The sequence below is a fragment of the Salminus brasiliensis genome, chromosome 16 (assembly GCF_030463535.1).
Source record: "Salminus brasiliensis chromosome 16, fSalBra1.hap2, whole genome shotgun sequence".
NCBI classification, from domain to species: Eukaryota; Metazoa; Chordata; class Actinopteri; order Characiformes; family Bryconidae; genus Salminus; species Salminus brasiliensis.
The window spans coordinates 16,258,253-16,277,272 of NC_132893.1; the positions used below are offsets into that span (position 1 = coordinate 16,258,253).

At 39.6% G+C, this 19,020-nt stretch overlaps 1 protein-coding gene across 1 annotated transcript in view; it reads left to right on the forward strand.

Moving 5' to 3' along the window:
• The first annotated feature begins 7,353 nt into the window (after nucleotides 1-7,353).
• med13a (mediator complex subunit 13a) overlaps nucleotides 7,354-19,020 on the forward strand; it is a 48,298-nt gene continuing 36,631 nt past the window's right edge. The window contains exons 1-2 of the mRNA XM_072659701.1: nucleotides 7,354-7,973; nucleotides 13,288-13,522. Coding sequence (XP_072515802.1) covers nucleotides 7,908-7,973; nucleotides 13,288-13,522 — 301 coding nt within the window. The 5' untranslated portion in view covers nucleotides 7,354-7,907. The remainder of the gene's footprint in view (nucleotides 7,974-13,287; nucleotides 13,523-19,020) is intronic.

Sequence of the window (19,020 nt, forward strand, 5' to 3'; positions counted from 1 at the left end):
TCATCTACAGCACATACAATACCCTAGCCAAACCATGATACTGGCAGATATTGGTCTACCATACATATTTCTCCACATCTCTGTCAGGTCTGCAAAAATATCTTTTCCTTTTGCAAACTGTTAAAATATTTTCACTTCACACCTGCAGTGACAGATATGCAAAAGAAAAAGACAGAAGGAATACAATGTCAACTCTTTTCATCTCTGATCATCCTGATTACCAATATTACAATCTTTGTGCAGCTTCTCTCATTGACAAGGACATGATCAATGACTGTTGCTTGTATCTCATTTAAATAATAAGTTAAGTTAAGATGATCCATTTCTTTAATAGTTTAAGCAACATTATTGTTTTCCAATTATTGTTAAGGGGCCTGGAGCAAAAGTCTAAGCACCCTGCATGGTCAGTAATTGCAGTTTTATTAAGATTGATTAAGCACATTTTTTAAAACTGAACTCTTTTTGTCAGACCATGACACATACTTCATACAGCCACACATAGATGTAGCAGAATACTTCATATGTTTTGCAAAATGAAACAGTTAATTAAAAGAGTTAAAAAACACAGTTTGGTCACCATATCGTTTGCTCAGGGTTTATATGATCTGATTCCGTTCAAATGATAATATATCTCATCTGTTCTGCATCCATTTGGTCCTCTGCTGTGACGAGAACTTTGATATGAGTACTTTGGGCCATGTTGTGAGGATCTAAGTTAGTATGGTGGTGGAGGACCCCGTTCTGAGTTTTTGTGGCCAATTATGTTTCTCCCTCATCTTCTTAACTTTGACAAGTTAAACCAAGCCTTATGCAGGGACTGCATCAGCCTCCATCTGCAAAAATACCCACATTTTTATGTAGTGTACAATAATGAAGAATACATTACCTCCACATAATCATGTCTTTCTATGGTGCTTCCACCTGATTTGTGAGTTTACAATTCAGCACCTGAGGGTCTGTATACCTGACAGTCGTTTGATCTCTTGGTTCACAGGTATGGTGTTCTAAAAGACAGTTCATTGAAATGGTAAAGAAACGAACTCTTAAGGAAAAGTTAAGAAAAGTGTTTGGCAAATTGCTAAGTGTTAGTGTTCTGCAAAAAGTGGGAGTCTTAGAATGTGCTTGTGCAGATCTGGGCTAGAAGGTGGAAGGTTATTTCTCATCAGTTTTGTTTAGATATTCCTTTGATCTCTGATGCTGAATTTTGTGATGAGGATGCAGGTTTTCTTCTGATGACTCTTCCATGAAGGTCATATTTGAAGGTGTCACTGCACAGCAGAACCACCACTCCAGAGTCTACTAAAACATCCTTAAGATTTTATGCAGTCAAACTGGGATTTTCAAGCAGTTCTACACGCAGTTCTCTCAGCAAGGTTTCTTGGTTCTCCAGACTTTAACTTGACCTCCACGTCCTGTATTTCAAAGTCCATTACAAAATGACAAAATGGCTACCTGAAAAAAACTTTGCTGCCTTCTTATATTTTCTATACCTCAGGCTTTGTGTGCTTCAATGCTTTTATTGAAGCCGAGTAGGCAGCTAACAACTCTTCTTTCCTTTTCCTCTCTTTTCACATGCACTCATTAACAGTGTAAGGCTAACTGTGTTTTTTTATTTAAGTTTGTATGTGTTTACAATAATGCAAACTGTATTAATCCTGAATATACCCTTTTGCAGCTAGACATAAAGTAGATAAGCACATCCTATATTAAACTCAAAATCTGTCATGATTTTGTGTTTTTTAAAGGCATGCGCTGTTGTGACGGGAGGATAATCAAGGTAATCAAACACTATCGTGAAAAAAAAAAGTCAACCTATGATGTAATACATGTAATACATTATATAAACATGTGCAAATAAATTTGGATATCCGCCTGTGTTTCAAGTGATACGAGTTGAGATGTGAATTTATACAATGCTAAGTTGTCTGTTCAGCCTACAGCTCCTTTAAAGAGTCAATCAATATCATGCACTTTACAGCTTGTACCATAAACCCTTGTGCTGAAGGTTACTATCAGACACATTATTGACTGTATGACTATCTACCAAAAAAAAATAACATCTAGATCACGCTGTATTTCCACCCAAGAAAGTGCACCGCCCTGACCTGTCAAGAAATGATGACCACACAGCCAGTCCAGCTCCATGTCCTTAGTGACAGTGTCCAACAGCTCCAGCCCTGACTCCAGTGCCGAAGCACTGGCCACCTGGCTGGACCTCCACACTGTCCTTAATGTTCAACCTGGCAAGGACAGCTCCTCCTGTTGTTTCATGTCTAATTGGCAGCCCCTATAACAGGAGCGCAGAGAAGAAACTGCAGTGTGGGCAAACCTCTTTCAGTATCTGCTGGAACCTGGAAGGACAGTGCTGTTTGACCTTTGTTGTGGTCGCTTTCCTTTGGGGATAAGGAGGAATGAGCTGGCCAAAATGTGTGGTTGGCTGATCTGTCTGTGTCTGTCTGACAATACATCACATTTGGGCCCACTGAGACTTGCTGAGATAAGTGTTTCAACTATTATTCCTGGGAGTCACAGTTTCAAGAGAATATTTTATAGATAAAGATTGGATAGTTGCTGATGAAATTTTGTCTACACAGTTAATTTCTGTACTTTCTATATTAATCCATTACAGAACAGGTTCAATGTTTTTAACTACATTTTGAATAAAGCTGTACATCTGTTTTTTCTTCCAGCTTCCAACTTCCAGCTTACTTAAAAGCAGAAAATCTAGAGAAGAAGGTGGGAGATCCTTTCATCAAATCAGAATTCATGTTAAATTTATTAATCCCATGCTGCTTCTACTGACTGTAAAACCTTTATGCAAACACATTTCATACATCTGCTCTGAAAGAGAGTGAGTGAAAGCAAGAGACTAGAGAGAGAGAGAGAGAGAGAGAGAGAGAGAGAGAGAGAGAAAGAGAGAGGTGGCACGACAGGGAGTGGAAGGAGGGAAGTAAAAGAAGGGAGGGAAAGGGCGGGAGGAATAAAGGGATGTGACAGAATTCCTAACTGCGGTGTTCAGAACACACTGCAGCAGGAAGAGAAAATGTGTCTGATCCTTAAGCAGTGGAGATGTTAAGCAGTCTCTGAGAGAGAGAGAGACAGACAGACAGAAGACGAAAGAAAAAGAGGCAGAATGCCTAATAACAGATTCTTCTGTTATCATCCACACAACAAAGAACCCCACCAAGGCTTTATTCATATCAATGAGTGTTGTTGTACCACCCTGGTTTCCATTCAAGACACATTCAGGCCTTATGAAGTCCCCACCCCCACTCATGAAGTACTAACAAATACAGAAATCATAACTAAAAATGCAAAAGTTTTAGTTAATGTACATTAGCCTAGTATTTTCTCAAGTTGTATTTCCTGAACATATTTGTTTTTTTTTCTATTTTGGTCTTATGCATTTATACTTAAAATGCATATCTGTGTGTGTGCATGCGGTTTTTGACACAATGTATAAAAATATGTTGCATAGTTACAGCTGTAGTAGGAAGCCTGGAATTTGTCCTAAGTGTTATCTTTTAGAAAACACGCAAAATTGTAATTACAATTGTGAAGTCTAAACATTTCGGTGAGGTCACAAATATGTGATCATTTAATCAAGATGAGTGTACAGTCCTAATTAGTGGAGTACTGGTGTTAACTCCAGTCATAACTGGTCATAACTCCAGTACAAACATTAAGACGCAAACTTCACATCTAACATGTTTTGGATGACAACTGCTTTTAGGGGTAATTGTGTAAAAAACAACATCCAACTATTCATTTAATTCCTCTAAATATCTGGGTTAAGGTCAGAGTAAATGGGCATCTTTAAGTAACAGTGGTGTCTGCTGATCTTCCACCCACTCGCTTACACTTGCACCCATCCCCCTTTGAAAGAGAAAAAGTTGCTAAGCGAATGAAGCCTCTGCATACGATTTATGCTGAAACTTCTGAGACAACAAAAGGTGCCGACCACCCCCACCGTCCCCCCCTAGCATGGCTGAAAGGGCCCCTGAGCTCTGTGGCAAGTGTTTGACTGACACAATCAGCCATGGTCCAGAGAGGAGCTGTGTGGCCAGTCGTTACCAGTGGGTCCCCTCAGCACATTCAGCACACGCAAGATGCAGAAGAGCTCTTCCAACACACACACATACACACACCTCCCAGTGTTTTCACCCCGAGAGCGCACAGCAGAGAAGACAGCCAGAGCATCAATCACTCCCCAAAAAGACCTGTTAAAAAAAGACCTACTCTTACTGAAATAACAGGGAGACCTAGCAGTGCACAAGTCGACTGGAAAGGCTAACAGGAGATTAGCCTGATTATAGTTATAGAAGGCCTGAAGAGGTGTGCATAGGCATTTGAAGTCTTTTTCTGGCAGTGCTGAGAAAAGCTTGAGCTGGGCTGTACTCTCTATTATGATGTAGTCTCCTCCATCAAAATAAATTGTTACATCTTTCATGTTTATTTGTAAGTTAACAAAAGTTTCATATCTACTTAAGTGCAATCTCAATCAATCAATCAATAAACCTTTATTTACACTCAGAAATACATTGAGCGTGACCCTAATAATCAATGTAGCTGAGCAATTACAATAAACAGGGGCTGACAGAAAAAGAAATTAATCAACTTAAACTACAACAATTTGCGGTAAATGGACAAATAAAAAAACATTAAAAAGAAAGCAATAATTAAGATAATTAATAATTAATTCAGATTTATTTATCTGACTATTAAATTTAAATAGTCAGAGAAATATGGAAAATAATTTTAAAAAACTATTAATAAAAAAAATATCTCAAATAAATAAATAAATAAATAAATAACTTTCAAATAAATACGATTTTAAAACAAATAATTTTCAGTTGTCTGAAGCAAAAGTTTGTTCTCTATGTATTCTGATGTGTGTGTGTGCCAGTCTTTCTCGCATGTTTACTGGGAGGAATAGTCTGCAAGCTTCTTTGTTTGAACACACTGCCCTGTTGACCCTCTTGATCACTCACTCATTCCGCTCCTGGAGAAACAGTGATGAAGGATATCAGCACTTGCTCTGTGTAAACAAATGCTCAGCTGCTGAGCAGCGGCCCAAGACTCCTGGCCTAATGTTCCTCATACAACACGTGTCTGACACAGACTGGCAAGCGCTATACGGTGCTATCTGTGTCTATATGTGTGTGTGTGTCTTTACTTTTCCTTCTATTTCTGTTCTATGCAATCCCCATATTTATTTTCACTCAAACTGCACTGATATCATCAGCATACTTACAAGCAGTATTGCAGTCTTTAAAAAATACCTTTTGTTCTGCTTAGGCATTTAGGTTTTTAAAACGGCTGTGTCAGTCCTCGCTTGCTATGGATACGGTTAGCATTTACTATTAGAAACGGGACAGGGCAAAATGAAATAGGACAACTGCATGGTGAAAAGAAGAACATCAAGTCTTACATTTCACCTTTAAATATCTCCAAGCCTATAATGTAATGTTCTGCAGACTAATGAGTCAACAACTGTGCATGGAGTCTCTTACTTTTGCTAATGGGTGATATAGGTGTTGCAAAGCTTTTTAGCCTTAATAAATAAATGTATAATTTTGTATGAGGATCTAAAACCATTTAGTGTGACAAATGCACACATACATACACAACTGCTTTAACAATTAATTTGTAATTCATGTATATGTGTCTAATTGTCACCTGTGATTGAACTGTTTTAGGCTGCCTCTTGAAACCTTCACCTGTCCTTGTCCATTTATTTATTATCACTAATGATAAATGGGGAATATGTTTATTAACCTTAATAGCCTGTTTTCTGATCGCAGATGATGTCTAGAATGAGAGGGGATAAATGGGAATAAAAGGACAAAAGGAACAAGAAAGGCACTGGATAGACTGTGCATGACCAATCTGGAGAGCTGGCGCTGGAGAAGTGGCTTGAGGACCCAGACTGGCTCACTGGTGGGCACAGAAAGAGGCACTGGCTGCTTAAGCAGTGGGTGATGCTCTGGGCTGCTTGAGGGGTAGAATAAAAAAATAGGATAGGCAGGATTTTCTGACTGGGCAGGTAAACAAAAAAAAAAAAAAGATATGTCCTTGATGACTGAATCTGCCATGGCAAGTCATGAGGAGTGCTGCGAGTTGCCAAGGCCATAGTGCAAAAAGGACAAGGGGATATAAATCTCAAACTAGTTGTTTTTAATTTAAGGAACACCTTTACAAATTAAAGTGCAACAGAAAAATTCAACCAATCAATATACAACATTTAAAACATTTAGGTAAATCTAATGTGGCGTTTGTGTGCAGACCATCACATAAACAAATGTTAAGCAATACAGCTATTGAAGGTGGCATAAACTGTGGATTCCAACAAAAGTCATACTGCAAATCTGCATCTTCAAGATGTTTTTAGATGTTTATGCTCATGGCAGCTGCTAAAAGCTTTATAAATTGGCCTTCCCTACTGTATATCGCTGCTGTCCAGTGAAAAACATCTCCATTATTGTGCATTCTGTATACTGTATAAATAATTATTCATAAATGGGCCAGTAGAAATGCTCTAAATTACTCAGATTACACTTTTGTTTTATATTGACCTCTATTCATATATTGGCCTTCTCCTGTAAAGTCACCACTTTGGAGATTTAAAGCATTACTCTCTGAACTTGAAGTCTTGAAATCTCTTTAAAATTCACACGGTTGTTAATTTTGAAGTCGTATCCCTGTGTAGAGTAGAACAGGTGGTAACTTGGGACATCATTTTCCAATATAATTTTCATAGACCAATTTGTACTCTGTAACAAATGTGAGTTAAAATGTAGCAAAGTACAGTACCTTAAACAGTAAAAGTTAAATTACATACAGATATTTAAAACTACTACTTAGTCACTGTCACTATTGTTACACAAAATAGTGAGGTTTTTATCTGCTGTGTTATTGCTACCCCCACTGCCTGTTTGCTGCTATAATATATGATTCCTTTTGGAATTAATAAAGTGATTATCTATCTATTTATCTATTTAAGTTTAACTCAACGTAGTCTTGAGCAAAATGATCCTGCCCTAACAGACTCACTTGGAAGGGGCGTGATAATAAGTGGATATGTTGGCAGTTGAATGTTTAAGCAGGGAAAAAACACCAGTGTGAGGGACATGGGAGCTCCAGGACTCAAAGTCGTGAATTAGAGAAATACACAGTACAGTACAGTAAGGAACGCGTTGTCTGGAACCCGCTAGGTGGAGTGCTGTTCAAATCCCGGGTTCAAATGCTTTGCTCATTAGGAACAGCGTGTGGTTGCTCTGCAGCGCCTCCTGTCGGCCCCCACCGGCAGCACCCCGCAGCGCCAAGCAGCGGCGGCCCTCATGACCACAGCGAGCCAATCGGCTGCGGGAGGCACAGCTCTCCCTGTGGCCGCCATTAGAGAAAGGAATCCATGAATTCAAATGGAAACCAGCAGGAACAGATACCGAAAATATGCTTGCAAAACGACCGATTTGATGTAGTTTCTCGCCATCCTTCGACGCTCTGTGACGCGGAATGCTTTTCGTTTTTAATCGCTTTTGGTTGGAGGTGGAGGCATAGAAGGCCATTTTAGTAGAGACCGTTTTTAAGCTAAGGGGGAGGGGGAGAGTTGCCTCTTTGCTCTCCCTTTTTTCTTTTTGTTTTAATAGCGTTTTCGTAGCTTTTTTGCGTTTAATTTATTGTACCGCGCTTTGGTCTCATCGATGCGGAGGCTGTGGTGCTTTTAATCCTGTTTCAGAGTGTCGTGGAGGACGAAAGCAATCGAATGGGGTTGGTGAATTACATTCCCCCAGCGATTGTTTAAAAATAATTCTCCTGAGCACTGCCTACATACAAATCACATTCGCAAATCGCTCTTTATTTCCCGGGGACCGTGATGATGGAGTGCTCTACCACGCAGTGAAAGGATGAGTTCTTGTTTTGTACCAAACGGGGCCAGCTTGGAGGATTGCCATTCCAATCTATTCTATCTGGTAAGAGATTTAAAACTAAAGGAAAGCAGCCATTTTTAACTAGCTAGCCGAAAAGAGCCAGTTAGCTACTTAGCATGCTACCGCTAGCAACAGCGTTGGAAAAAGCAGGCTTTTAAGGCCTGTTGCCCACCACAGCTTCAACTGTGCGAACTCTTCAGTGTTTGTGTGCAATGTTTTTAGCTAGCTAGGTAGTTTATTATAGCTAGCTAGCTAGTTCATTAGTTTTGCATTTGGTGTAATGAACCTGACGAGCACTTCACTTTATTGCGAGTCATTTGCAGTGTTCGCTGAGTTTGTGAAATGAAAAGTTGAGTTACTTCTGGAAATAAATGTTCGGAAATGTTAATGGTTTATACACCGAACGGCGAATAACTACACGATTGTTTGCTGGTTGGTCACTCGGTGGTGTTTTGAATGGCACTTTATGTAGCTACTCAAACTTAAATTCAACTTTTGCACCGAATAGAATTTCAGTGTTAGAAGGGCTGTTACTTGTGAAACGGTTTGGTGAACGCTAGCTACACCTCCCGCTAATAATGGTTCGTATAAGCGGACTGTGTTCCCATGTCTGGAGTGGGCTCGACCCCTCGTCGCTGCAGCCCGAAGGATCAGATGTTTTGAACAGAATCTCGACGGTACACAGTGACGTCTTGCCTTTGGGTTTTCGCCTCAGCTTGCGTCACCACGGAGGGGACTTCGGATTTGATACCGATGTTTGCTGTTGATGGTTGTTGTTCGTGGTGGGTAGTGTGGGTGGCGTTCGTACCAGTTTTGGTAGCGAAACACACACATTGAGAGGATGCCTCAGAAATATAGAGCTTATTGCTGATCCCAGTGCTAAATGTCTCGACTGTCGACCTAACTGTTTGCTCTATATTGTAATCTGATACAATCGTGGCTCATTTGGACACGTTTTCATGGCCCGTTTTCTCATTCTAGCAAAGCTAAGGATTATTTGAATGAAGGCGATTTTAGTTGCACAGCTGGAACGGTCAACTTTCTTTGCACGAACCAGGCAATTTTTGCAGTGTATCAGTAACACTGTGCGTTTTTCATGGGAACTTTATCTACAGCAAAGAGGCAATTTTAGGCGTGTAGGCACACTTTTCCTCTTTAGCGGCATGTTTATTTGCACTAAGCAATGCGATGGTGTAGTGTTATGATAGACTTATCCAGCCCTGGCAAGTTCTGTGTCTCTCACTGTGCTGGAATATTCCGGTGCACTGCGACCAGAACGACCAAATATAATCATATATTTGGGCCATTCGTGTGTTATGACATGCACGTGAGCTCCCAAAGTGTTCCAGGTCGTGTTGTTTTTGTCAAGGTAATTTTAGCTTTGGACCACATGTCGAGCATGAGAAGGTGGAACCCAATATTAAGTTGCAGCTCACCAACGGTGGTGTGGTGTGCCAGAACAGTGCTTTTCTGCCTGCTCCGTGTAGTTACTTATATCATTAATTAGACGAATTTGCGTACATCGGGTTGCTCGTGACCCTCAATCGTATTTTAAGTTAGCAGATGATAAACTTGCACGTCTTGTAAACACAAATGTCACATGGTCCTGACTTCACAGCTGGCAGTTGTCTGCATTCCTGTCAGCAAAACAGAAAGCCTGACTTCCTAGAAGCATCATGGTGATAAAAACAGCTTGACTGTTAGTGTTCAAAATGACACCTTCTGCATAGTTTAGGCTTTTATCTAGGTTGTTAATTGAATTTGTTACAAGAGTGTAAATGTTGTTAGAAGTATTTAAACAGATACTTTTTTTCTGTCCCTCTTCCAGTTGGTTAGTTGACCTTTTAATCATATCGCTTGACCCTGAACTACACAACCTGGATGAAATACAGTATTTTGATTGTATTGATACAAGTTGTAGTATGCTGCACAGTATATGAAAGACAAAGGAACCCTTAAGGTAACAATTATTGCCCGGTGTTATTCATAATAAATGTTTTAAAGAAACTTTGTGCTACAATGTTTTGGGGAAGCTAGTGCAGCGTAGGTGCTGCATCCCCTTTGCTGTACCCCACACCTACAGAAAAGATAATGAGTGGTTAGCACATGTCTGTGTGATTGTACTGCTAAAAGCCGGTGTCTGGTTTTGATTTTCTAGAAATTAACACGTATTTTGCTCGTTAAAACTTGTCTAGAGAAGCTGTATTTCTCTTTGTCCTGGTAGAGCAGTTTAAAGCTTGTTTTGTTATTACTTTATCTTTAAGGACTGTAGGGTGCCTGTAGTACTCTCTGTCCCCTAAAAGCACTGGGTTGATTTGTGTCTCTTTAGTTTGAACAACAAACGAGGCAGTATTATTGTGGCATAGTTGCCACCATTTTGGGGAGCAGTGGTTAGGGGAGGGAGGGGTGGGTGGGTGTGTGTGTTTGTCAGTAAGGGAGTTGCAATGAGGCACTTCACCTGTTGCGTTTGTGATTTCCAAACAAGGCGGCTGTTAGCTGTTATAGTAGTGAGAGAGAGAGAGTGTGTGAGTGTGTTTGTGGTGAAGTTAGCAACTGAAGGAAGGGAAGGGTCATGACCTAGCGATCTGTTCACATCTAAGTCAACAGTGTCAGATTACAGCCAAATCTCATGTTGACCCAATTAATCTCCTTCAGTTGGGTGTAATCACCATTTTGTCATTTAAAATAATGAAGTTACAAGATCATAGAAGTGTTTACCTACGACCATTCTCTGTAGTGCTATTTTGAATTGATGACCTATTTTGACCCAGTGCAATTCACTTATTTGTTTTGACCTTATGAATATTTCAGCCCCTGTAACCAGCCTTCTATCCACCATCAAAATCCAGAAGTCCTGACATACCTAGTCAGACAGTACATTTTCTCCAACTTCTAGTGTTGGTGATTATGGCACAGACCAGTCCCTCAGCACTGTGATGCATCCAGATGTGCACTTTGCATGTTTGTGCAGGTGTTCTTGTTGCTCACTCTTATGAGACAGAGCGTATTCTTTACTGTTAAGTCGCTGCAAGTTTCATGTTCTTCGGCAAAAGTAGTAATTTGCATTTCTACTGAAACCCTACATCATTTCCATTTCATTTCCAGTCCATATCTCAGTTGTTTTAGCTCTGAATTCCACCCCAACAACATAATATACACTCACTGGAACAAGTAAATTGTAGTATGTTTGTGTACTATGCTGTTTTGTTTGGTTATATGCAGTTGTGTAGATTAGCCTTCATGATCGTTTCTAGTTAATCACCACTTGTTTGCGTCAAACAACCTACCTGGTTACATTATTACTTACCACGGATGCAGTCAAGATACGGTTGATGTTTGACATGCCTGTTTAGTTTATAACTAGTCATGCTGTTATTGTTGCTAACCAAACACTAAACTGAGTTGCAGAGTTGTTTCCTCTCCATAAATAAAAAAAATCACGTATAATAAAAAATTAAGGTAATTAAAATGAGTAGAGGTTTGAGGTAAAATTGGAGCAGTTACTCATTTTCTGCTTTGCCATTGAGTTAATGGAAAGAAGTTTAGTTTTGTTTTTGTAAATCAAAGTGAGTCATACCATCACATGTTTTCTTAATCACATTCTGTGCAAAACAGCTGTAGATCTAGAGATGTTTTAACATGTATTTACAGAGGTAAGACCGGTAATGGTCCTAGTCCCCTGTGTGGTGTTTTGTTTTTTGGTACTTCTACCACACGTCACGACTGATCAGGTTCATCTGGTGTAATTGATAAATCATATTGATTTTGATTGTTCGTCAAACTAATCCTTTAAGTTCCTGATGAGATGTTTCTGTTGTTTTAAATCATTGTCTGGCGTTGGAACTCAAGCTGCATCCAGTAGATGAAACACTGTATTATCAGGTTTCCACAGTTGGATTGGACTGGTAAATTCTTGGTTTGACACATTAACGGTTGGCCTGTGTTTTGTCCAAAAGATGTCTTATGTGCATGCACAAAACATTGACACTTTGACAGAATACTCACAACAAGCAGTAGAAATGAGTTTTGTTGGAGGCCTTGTTCAGTTTCTGATCGGTGTTGCAAAGGCTAGTATTGTAATGACAAATAAATGGCTACATATGTCATCACAATGCTCTTCGTTTAAACTCTTTAAGGGCAGCATAGCGTTGTGATTTGGCATTTGATGTAAAGATGGCAGTAACTAGCTACAAGAACGCTGAGCTGCAGAGAAGCTAAGCTTGAGCGACAGCACGAGGAAAATCGGAGCGATGAACTGAGGAAGTCATAACTATGATCAAAACTCTTTAAAAATACTCAGATTTTCTTTCTGAAACAGTTGGATGTTCTTATTGCTCTTTTCACAAGGCTTTTCTTATTGACGTTTTCACCCTAAATGGTGTTAGTTACATAAATGCTGTGCCAGTGTCAGAATGCAATTGCTCTGTTTTTAAGTTGGAACGGGACACTGCAGTTGAGTTATTGCTCTTCGTGACCGAGAAGACTAGAAGTCACAACATAAACCAAATAATGGCAAAAACCAAAGTATTTGCGGTATACCTGTGGCTGGGCATGTATTTGCACTAAGCACCATAATGAACAGGTGCATTTTCAGTGGAATGCTGAATTGGCAATAAACTATTAATACGAAACATATGAAATTGGGGTTGCGTTTAAATATATAGATAGATTGTGATAGGCTATGCGTTGGAATCTGCCAGTTTTTTTTTTTTTAGTTTTTTTTTTTTTTTTTTTTTTTTAGCAAGATGTGCGATTGGCCAGAATTAATGTAGATCAAAGCTGTGAAACCTTTAATACTCCTGACAAAAAGTAGTTCCAATACTAATTAGATCTAGTCAGTGGTAACAATGTTAAAACAGCAGGACTGACTAAGTTTAAGGTACCTGTTGAGCCCTGTACACAGTACAAAATAACTGCATTACCTGGAAAGGATGTCTGGTTGGGAGGGTGTGGTGTAACAAGGCGCCATTGCGGTCACTGCTATGTCATTTTAGTTGCAGTAGTTGTAGGTTGATGGTAGTGGTACAATTGGATTGCAGTTCGATGGTTTATTCTAATCTGCCCATCATAAAAGCCTGTCTAAAAGCTGCAGGAGCAGCTCTGTTGCTAATGCTACTTCCAGTCTTAAATTGCGTTGTTACCTTGAAGTAGAACTAGAATCATTATTGATGTTTCAAAACAATGCTATCTTGTCATTGGTGGTTTAAACACAGACAACGGTCATAAAATTTGTATTTTCAATTTAATGTAATTTAATTTTTGATGTTTTTTTTTTTCCTGTATGGCTTTTCCTTAACCCCTGATTAACTGGTGTGACCTCCTGCGCTCTCTCTCTTTCTCTCTTGCTCTCTCTCAGGCTGACCTGACTGGGATCAAATGGAAGCGATACGTATGGCAGGGTCCCACCTCTGCCCCTATGTTGTTCCCTGTAACGGAGGAGGACCCCATCCTCAGCAGCTTTAGCCGCTGCCTGAAGGCAGACGTGCTGAGTGTGTGGAGGCGGAGCCAGCGGCAGGGCCGCAGGGAGTTGTGGCTCTTCTGGTGGGGTGATGATCCAAACTTCTCTGAGCTCATCCACTCTGAACTCACAGGTGAGGATGCTGGGAGAATGTACTACTTCTGCCCCCCTGTTACACACATCTGGCACACTGGCACATCTTTGTATATCCTCCTAATGCTTTGCCTTTCCTTTAATCTGTTTTTGTTTTTATTTTCCGTTATTCCTTTTTGACTTTCTCACACCCACAGTTTTCACACACACACTTGATGTCAGAGTTCCACCTGAATCAGACGTCGCAATCTTGCTGTTACTACAGTTGTAGTTCAAAGACGCTGCCTTGGCATTTGTGCTTTGAACAGGTTTCTTTCTGCTTTTTAAGTGGGTGCTCTGTGAATGAATATTTATACACAGAAGGACAGCTGTATCTTGACACTTGACTGAAACTCTTAGTACAGTAACAGAATGAGGTAATGAAGAGTACTTTATTGTTGAGTTTGTTGATGCTCCTCCTAGTGGTTTTTGATTTCTTCACGAAGCTGTGCTAAATCTGAGATTAGTAAAGGGCTGCTTAGATAAAATTGCTGTTATGTAGACCAAACTACAAAACTAACAAGAGCAGCGATACCGCCCTACATTTTATTTTTTATTTTATTCATACTATTACCATATGATAATGCAATGCAATCCAAGTTGTTATAGCACATTGTGAAATCAAAAAGATTTAGGCATGTTGTAGATTTCAAAGGACAAGAATTGAAACATTCCAATGGCTTTTGCTGCACTGATACAGATGTGCACAGATGCTTGCTGTTTAGTTACCCCATTTTAAATTTCAGGTCCTATTGCATGATTGAACAGATGCCTCTAGAGTGCTTGGAGTTGGTTCTTTAGCAATTGGAAATTAAAGTTGGACACGGATCTGCTTGAGAAATGCAAGGGTTTCCTTCTTCATTTTTATTTTCGTATTTAAAAATGGCATTCTGGACAGCTTTTATGTTTTTCATTCATATATATATTATTTATTTATTTCTTTATTTTTACGAGTCCACTGCATCTTGCAAAAATACACAGATGACATGAAAGGGCAAAAAGAAAGTGAACAGCATGAAATAAAGGAATAAGAAAAGAGGGGAAGAATACAGGATGTTCTCATTCTCAGAATGTTGTCATTTTGACTACTGTTCAGGAACATCTGCTTGGTGCTGACCATGCTGCTGCTGCAGCTGTTTTTTGAACCCATCTTAGATTGTTTTGTGAACTGTGTGATTAGGGATGGACAATGCATCGTTTTGGCATTGTCATTGTCACTGTGCACATGTGCAATTGTCATATTCCAGTATGTGCAGTGTTCATCATGCAGCAACTTGCTTGTTTAAAAAAAAAAGCGAAGCGCTGTTTATTTTTCATGATGCATCTACCAGAGGCAGATTATATCTGCTCAGCATCATTTATTTTACACCAATCTTTGATACACAGAGGGCATCACTGTGTGTGATGTGATATTGACCACTGGAGAAATCTGGTAATTTTTCTTTGGTATTTTCTTATCGCAGTATTTATTTTTTTAATTTATTTATTTATCCCCCCATTTAGAGGCATTGGCTCTAAAAGCTGCATAAAAACTAGCACAAATTGGGTTGCACAGAAAGACATGAACTGCTTTGTCACACAACAGCAAAAGCTGTGTCATGGCAGTTGGTGAATCTGCTTCTCTGCATGGTAAAAATAGTGCTAGCAACTTCCTCATCATTGTTTGCAAATGGCATGCCCCAGTTTGTGTGTGTATATATATATATATATATATATATATATATGTATATGTGTATATATGTGTGTGTATATATATATATATATATATATATATATATATATATATATATATATATAATGTGTATGTATGTATGTGTGTGTATATATATGTATGTATATATATAAAATGTGTGTGTGTGTGTGTATATATAATATGTAAAAGAATTTACAAAAAAAAAAAATGGCTGTCCTCATAAGCGAAGTACTGGGTTAATCACTACATACACAGCTCCCCCTGCTGCCCTAAAATAGCTTAAATAGATATTGTCTTAGGACGATAATACAATGAGAATAACAGGAAATGAATAACTTAAATTTATGTTCCATTTAAGAAATGGTGTGATTTTGAAGTTATTTTTGAGTAGTGTTTTTCCATTCAAAAGTGGATAACACTGGATCTGTGGCAAATAAGCATAACCCACTATTACCAGTAAAGCCTAATGCAGTGACTGTCAGTGTGGCCTGTGCAAATGTTTGGACACCTTGCTAGTCTCTAGTTGTGAGATACGTTTAGGTCGTCTTGCATGCACAGCTTGTTTAAGATCTGTTATTTATTTAGAATGTTTTGTTGGGTTGGACTGTTGAGGGCCACTCCAACAGCTTCTGTTTAGTTTTTTTCAAGTAGACTTTGGTGGTTTTGAGGTGCATGTTGGGTGACTATTCTGTTGTAGTCTTCAGCCTCTTAACAGGTGGTTTGGGATTTCTATCCATGATCTGCTGTTATTTTGTGGAATGTGTTTGTGCTTCCACCTGTGCAATGTTGCAATTGCCACTTTCAGCAACACAACCTCAAAGCTTTTATTCCCCCTACCTTTGCTGAATGTTGTATTTTGGTTTTGACAGCAGTGCAAGGTTCTGCACCTTGTTATGAAAGCCAAAAATATGAACTTCTCTTCTACATCTCTTAAAGAGCAATGCAGTCTATAAATAAACAATAAAAGTTTGTTTTTGCTCTATTTTATACTACATAGAAATCCCACCCCCCCTACATTTCCACCCTCCCTCAATGTTTGCATCAAATTTGTCCTGTGTAAACAGTGAATTTGGCATGACTTATATTGTTGCATATTCTTTGCAATGACTGCTTGAAGGTTGTGATCCATAAAGATTACTATTAGGTTTTACATATCTTCTCTGTTGATGTCATTGTGGGGCTTGCTTGTGCATGTGTCTGTAAAATCAATGGTGAACAATGAAATGTTTACTAACACGAGCCACAGATCACACCGAGCACTGTGAAACAATTACTTCAGTAGCAAAGGAGCTCCACAAGAACTAATGGCAAAGTGCTAATCACAGCAGTATACAAACAAAAACGTACTGCATCCGTGAACTAAACCATGTATATGAAAGTGAAACTAACTCGATTACACAACTGACAAGTAAGGCGTGCTGCCTAATTGCAGTTGATGAAGGATACTTGCTTCATTTCTAAACATAGCAACAGACAAACTGCTTTACTCTTTCTTCTCGGATTCAGCCATGTGTACTGCAAAATAATGAAAGAAGAGTAAAACTCTCAGTGTGAGTTTCCATTAGCTGGGCCTTACTGGAACGCAGTGTTTGTTTCATGTGCGCAATTCACACGCTGTGAAAAAGCAAATTCAGAAAGCCCAATAGAGCAAAAACTACTGAAAATAGGATTGGGTAGCATTCACATTTGAACCTATGCTGGTACCTGGAATTCAGTACCGGTACCCAACAGTACTTGCCTAATCCCTGTAGAGAGGCATTGATAATAGAATAGGACTTTCTGGAGCAGATCATTATGAACCTATTGGCAGCATGCCTAATGCCAGGCATGGGCTAGAGGGGTATAAAGCCCCCCAGTATTGAGCTGTGGAGCAGTGGATCTGTGTTTTCTGCAATGATTGTGCTCCATCCAGTGCTTTTTAGAATGTGTTCAAGATGAGGTGGGGTGGTGAGTATCCAACGTCCTCACTAAGTCTCTTGCCACAGAGTGCACACAGCAATGCTCCAGAATCTAGTAGGAGGGCTTCCCTGGAGAGCAGAGACAGTTACCTCAACAAAAGCAGGATAAACTCTCCTGTAATACCCTTGGTTTTTGAAGAAACAACAAACAAGCAGGCACCCCAATACTTTTTGTCCATATGAATGTATGTTCTGTGTAGCTACCCAAGACAACAATAATTGTTTTTATTTATTTATTTATTTATTTATTTATTTTTCTTCTGCTGGAATGTGTAAAACAGTAGATGGGGTAGATGAGGTCCACATTCTGGTCCAAAACTAATACTTGTTTGATTTTGTGAGCTGCAAAGTGAAAATGACATGAATGATGAGTGTAAAGAATTAGATTTGATTTAGATTCAAGAACCTTTTGAAGGGGGTTGAATTCAGCAGCTGCTGTCCTGATGTGTTAAGCTATACTTGTCTTAATAGCTAATGTCAATGCTTAAAGTTTTTTTTTAATTTAATGCACTTTAAGTCTGCTTGCTGTATTGGAAGCATTTTGAATGACTTTCCCAATATGATCTGAAGAGACCTCCAACCTAGATAGTGGCGGGTAACGGGGTTGACCTTTTTTCAACCAGCACATTTGCAATCTGCTTGTATATTTCTTTCTTTCTTTTTCTCCTCCTCTTTTCCCCAGTCCTTACTTCATCAGATTAGCTGCCTGCGAAAGCCTTTTAATTTTGAGGCAAGTGCCATTTCTTCCAGCCCTTAATCCCTTTCCTCCTGAGAAGGGACTGAGTAAAGAACTTGATCTTCTGACACCTTGTACTGAGCAGTAAGAGAGTGAATAGAACAGGCTGCTGCATGTTTTTACGCTGTCTGAGTGGTGGTTGGCCGGGTTCCCAACAGCGTGCTGAAGAGAACCAACCCCAAGGTCCCTCTGGCTGTGTGATGGAACGGTCCAGAGTTAGCAAATCCTCTTGCTAAATTAAATGAGCATCTTCTTGGTAGGCCACAGATGTCTATTCTCATGTAAATGCATGGTTTCCTCCCCTCCCCCTCTTCTGCTTCTTTTCTTTTTATCCCTTCATAAAGCCTGCTGATGTCTTTTCTAACCAGGGGCACCCAAAGAGCAGAGGATAAATGAGCACACGCTCTCTTACTGTCTCTCTCTCTCTCGCTGTCTGATCTTTTTTGCATAGAAATTAAGAAGCTGCAGTCAGTCTGGGAGGGTAATGACTCTAGGGTTCATTCCTTACTTTCTCCACTCATCTTCTTTGCTCCCCGCCACCCAATTTGATAGGGTTACCGCTCTCACTGTGATGCAGGTTCGACCAGCTACATCACCCCCCTTTGTGCCCCCCCACCACACTTGAAGCCTCTTGCTGTGTCAGTATTTTTAGATGCAAGTTAATTGATGATCTTCTGGAGCAGAAAAGATTGTTGTTATTTTGATGGTTTGTATGATCAGAGTGTCAGACTTATGCTACTGATCCGTGAGTGGTAACTGTGGGGCTTGCAAAACTTGCTTGCATTGAAATACAAAATACAATGAATATCAGGAATCTGTTCTTGGCAGACTGTCTGTTTTGTGAACTCTGTGCTGAATTAAGCTGCTCGCAGAAGTTTATTGAAAACGTGTTCGAACATATCTAGAGAGAGAGAGAGAGGAAGTGAGAGTGACGAGACGAAAAGCATGAATGGATTGCTTTTGCACTGGAGGGTCTGTCGCTCTCAAGCCGTTTTGTAAATCCTCAGCTCTGCTTGACCCTTGACTTGACTTGACTTTGGAATGTCCTCTGCTTACTTTGCACTCCGCTCCTGACAGGAAATTATGCCAGATCCGATTGGAAATAATGCAGG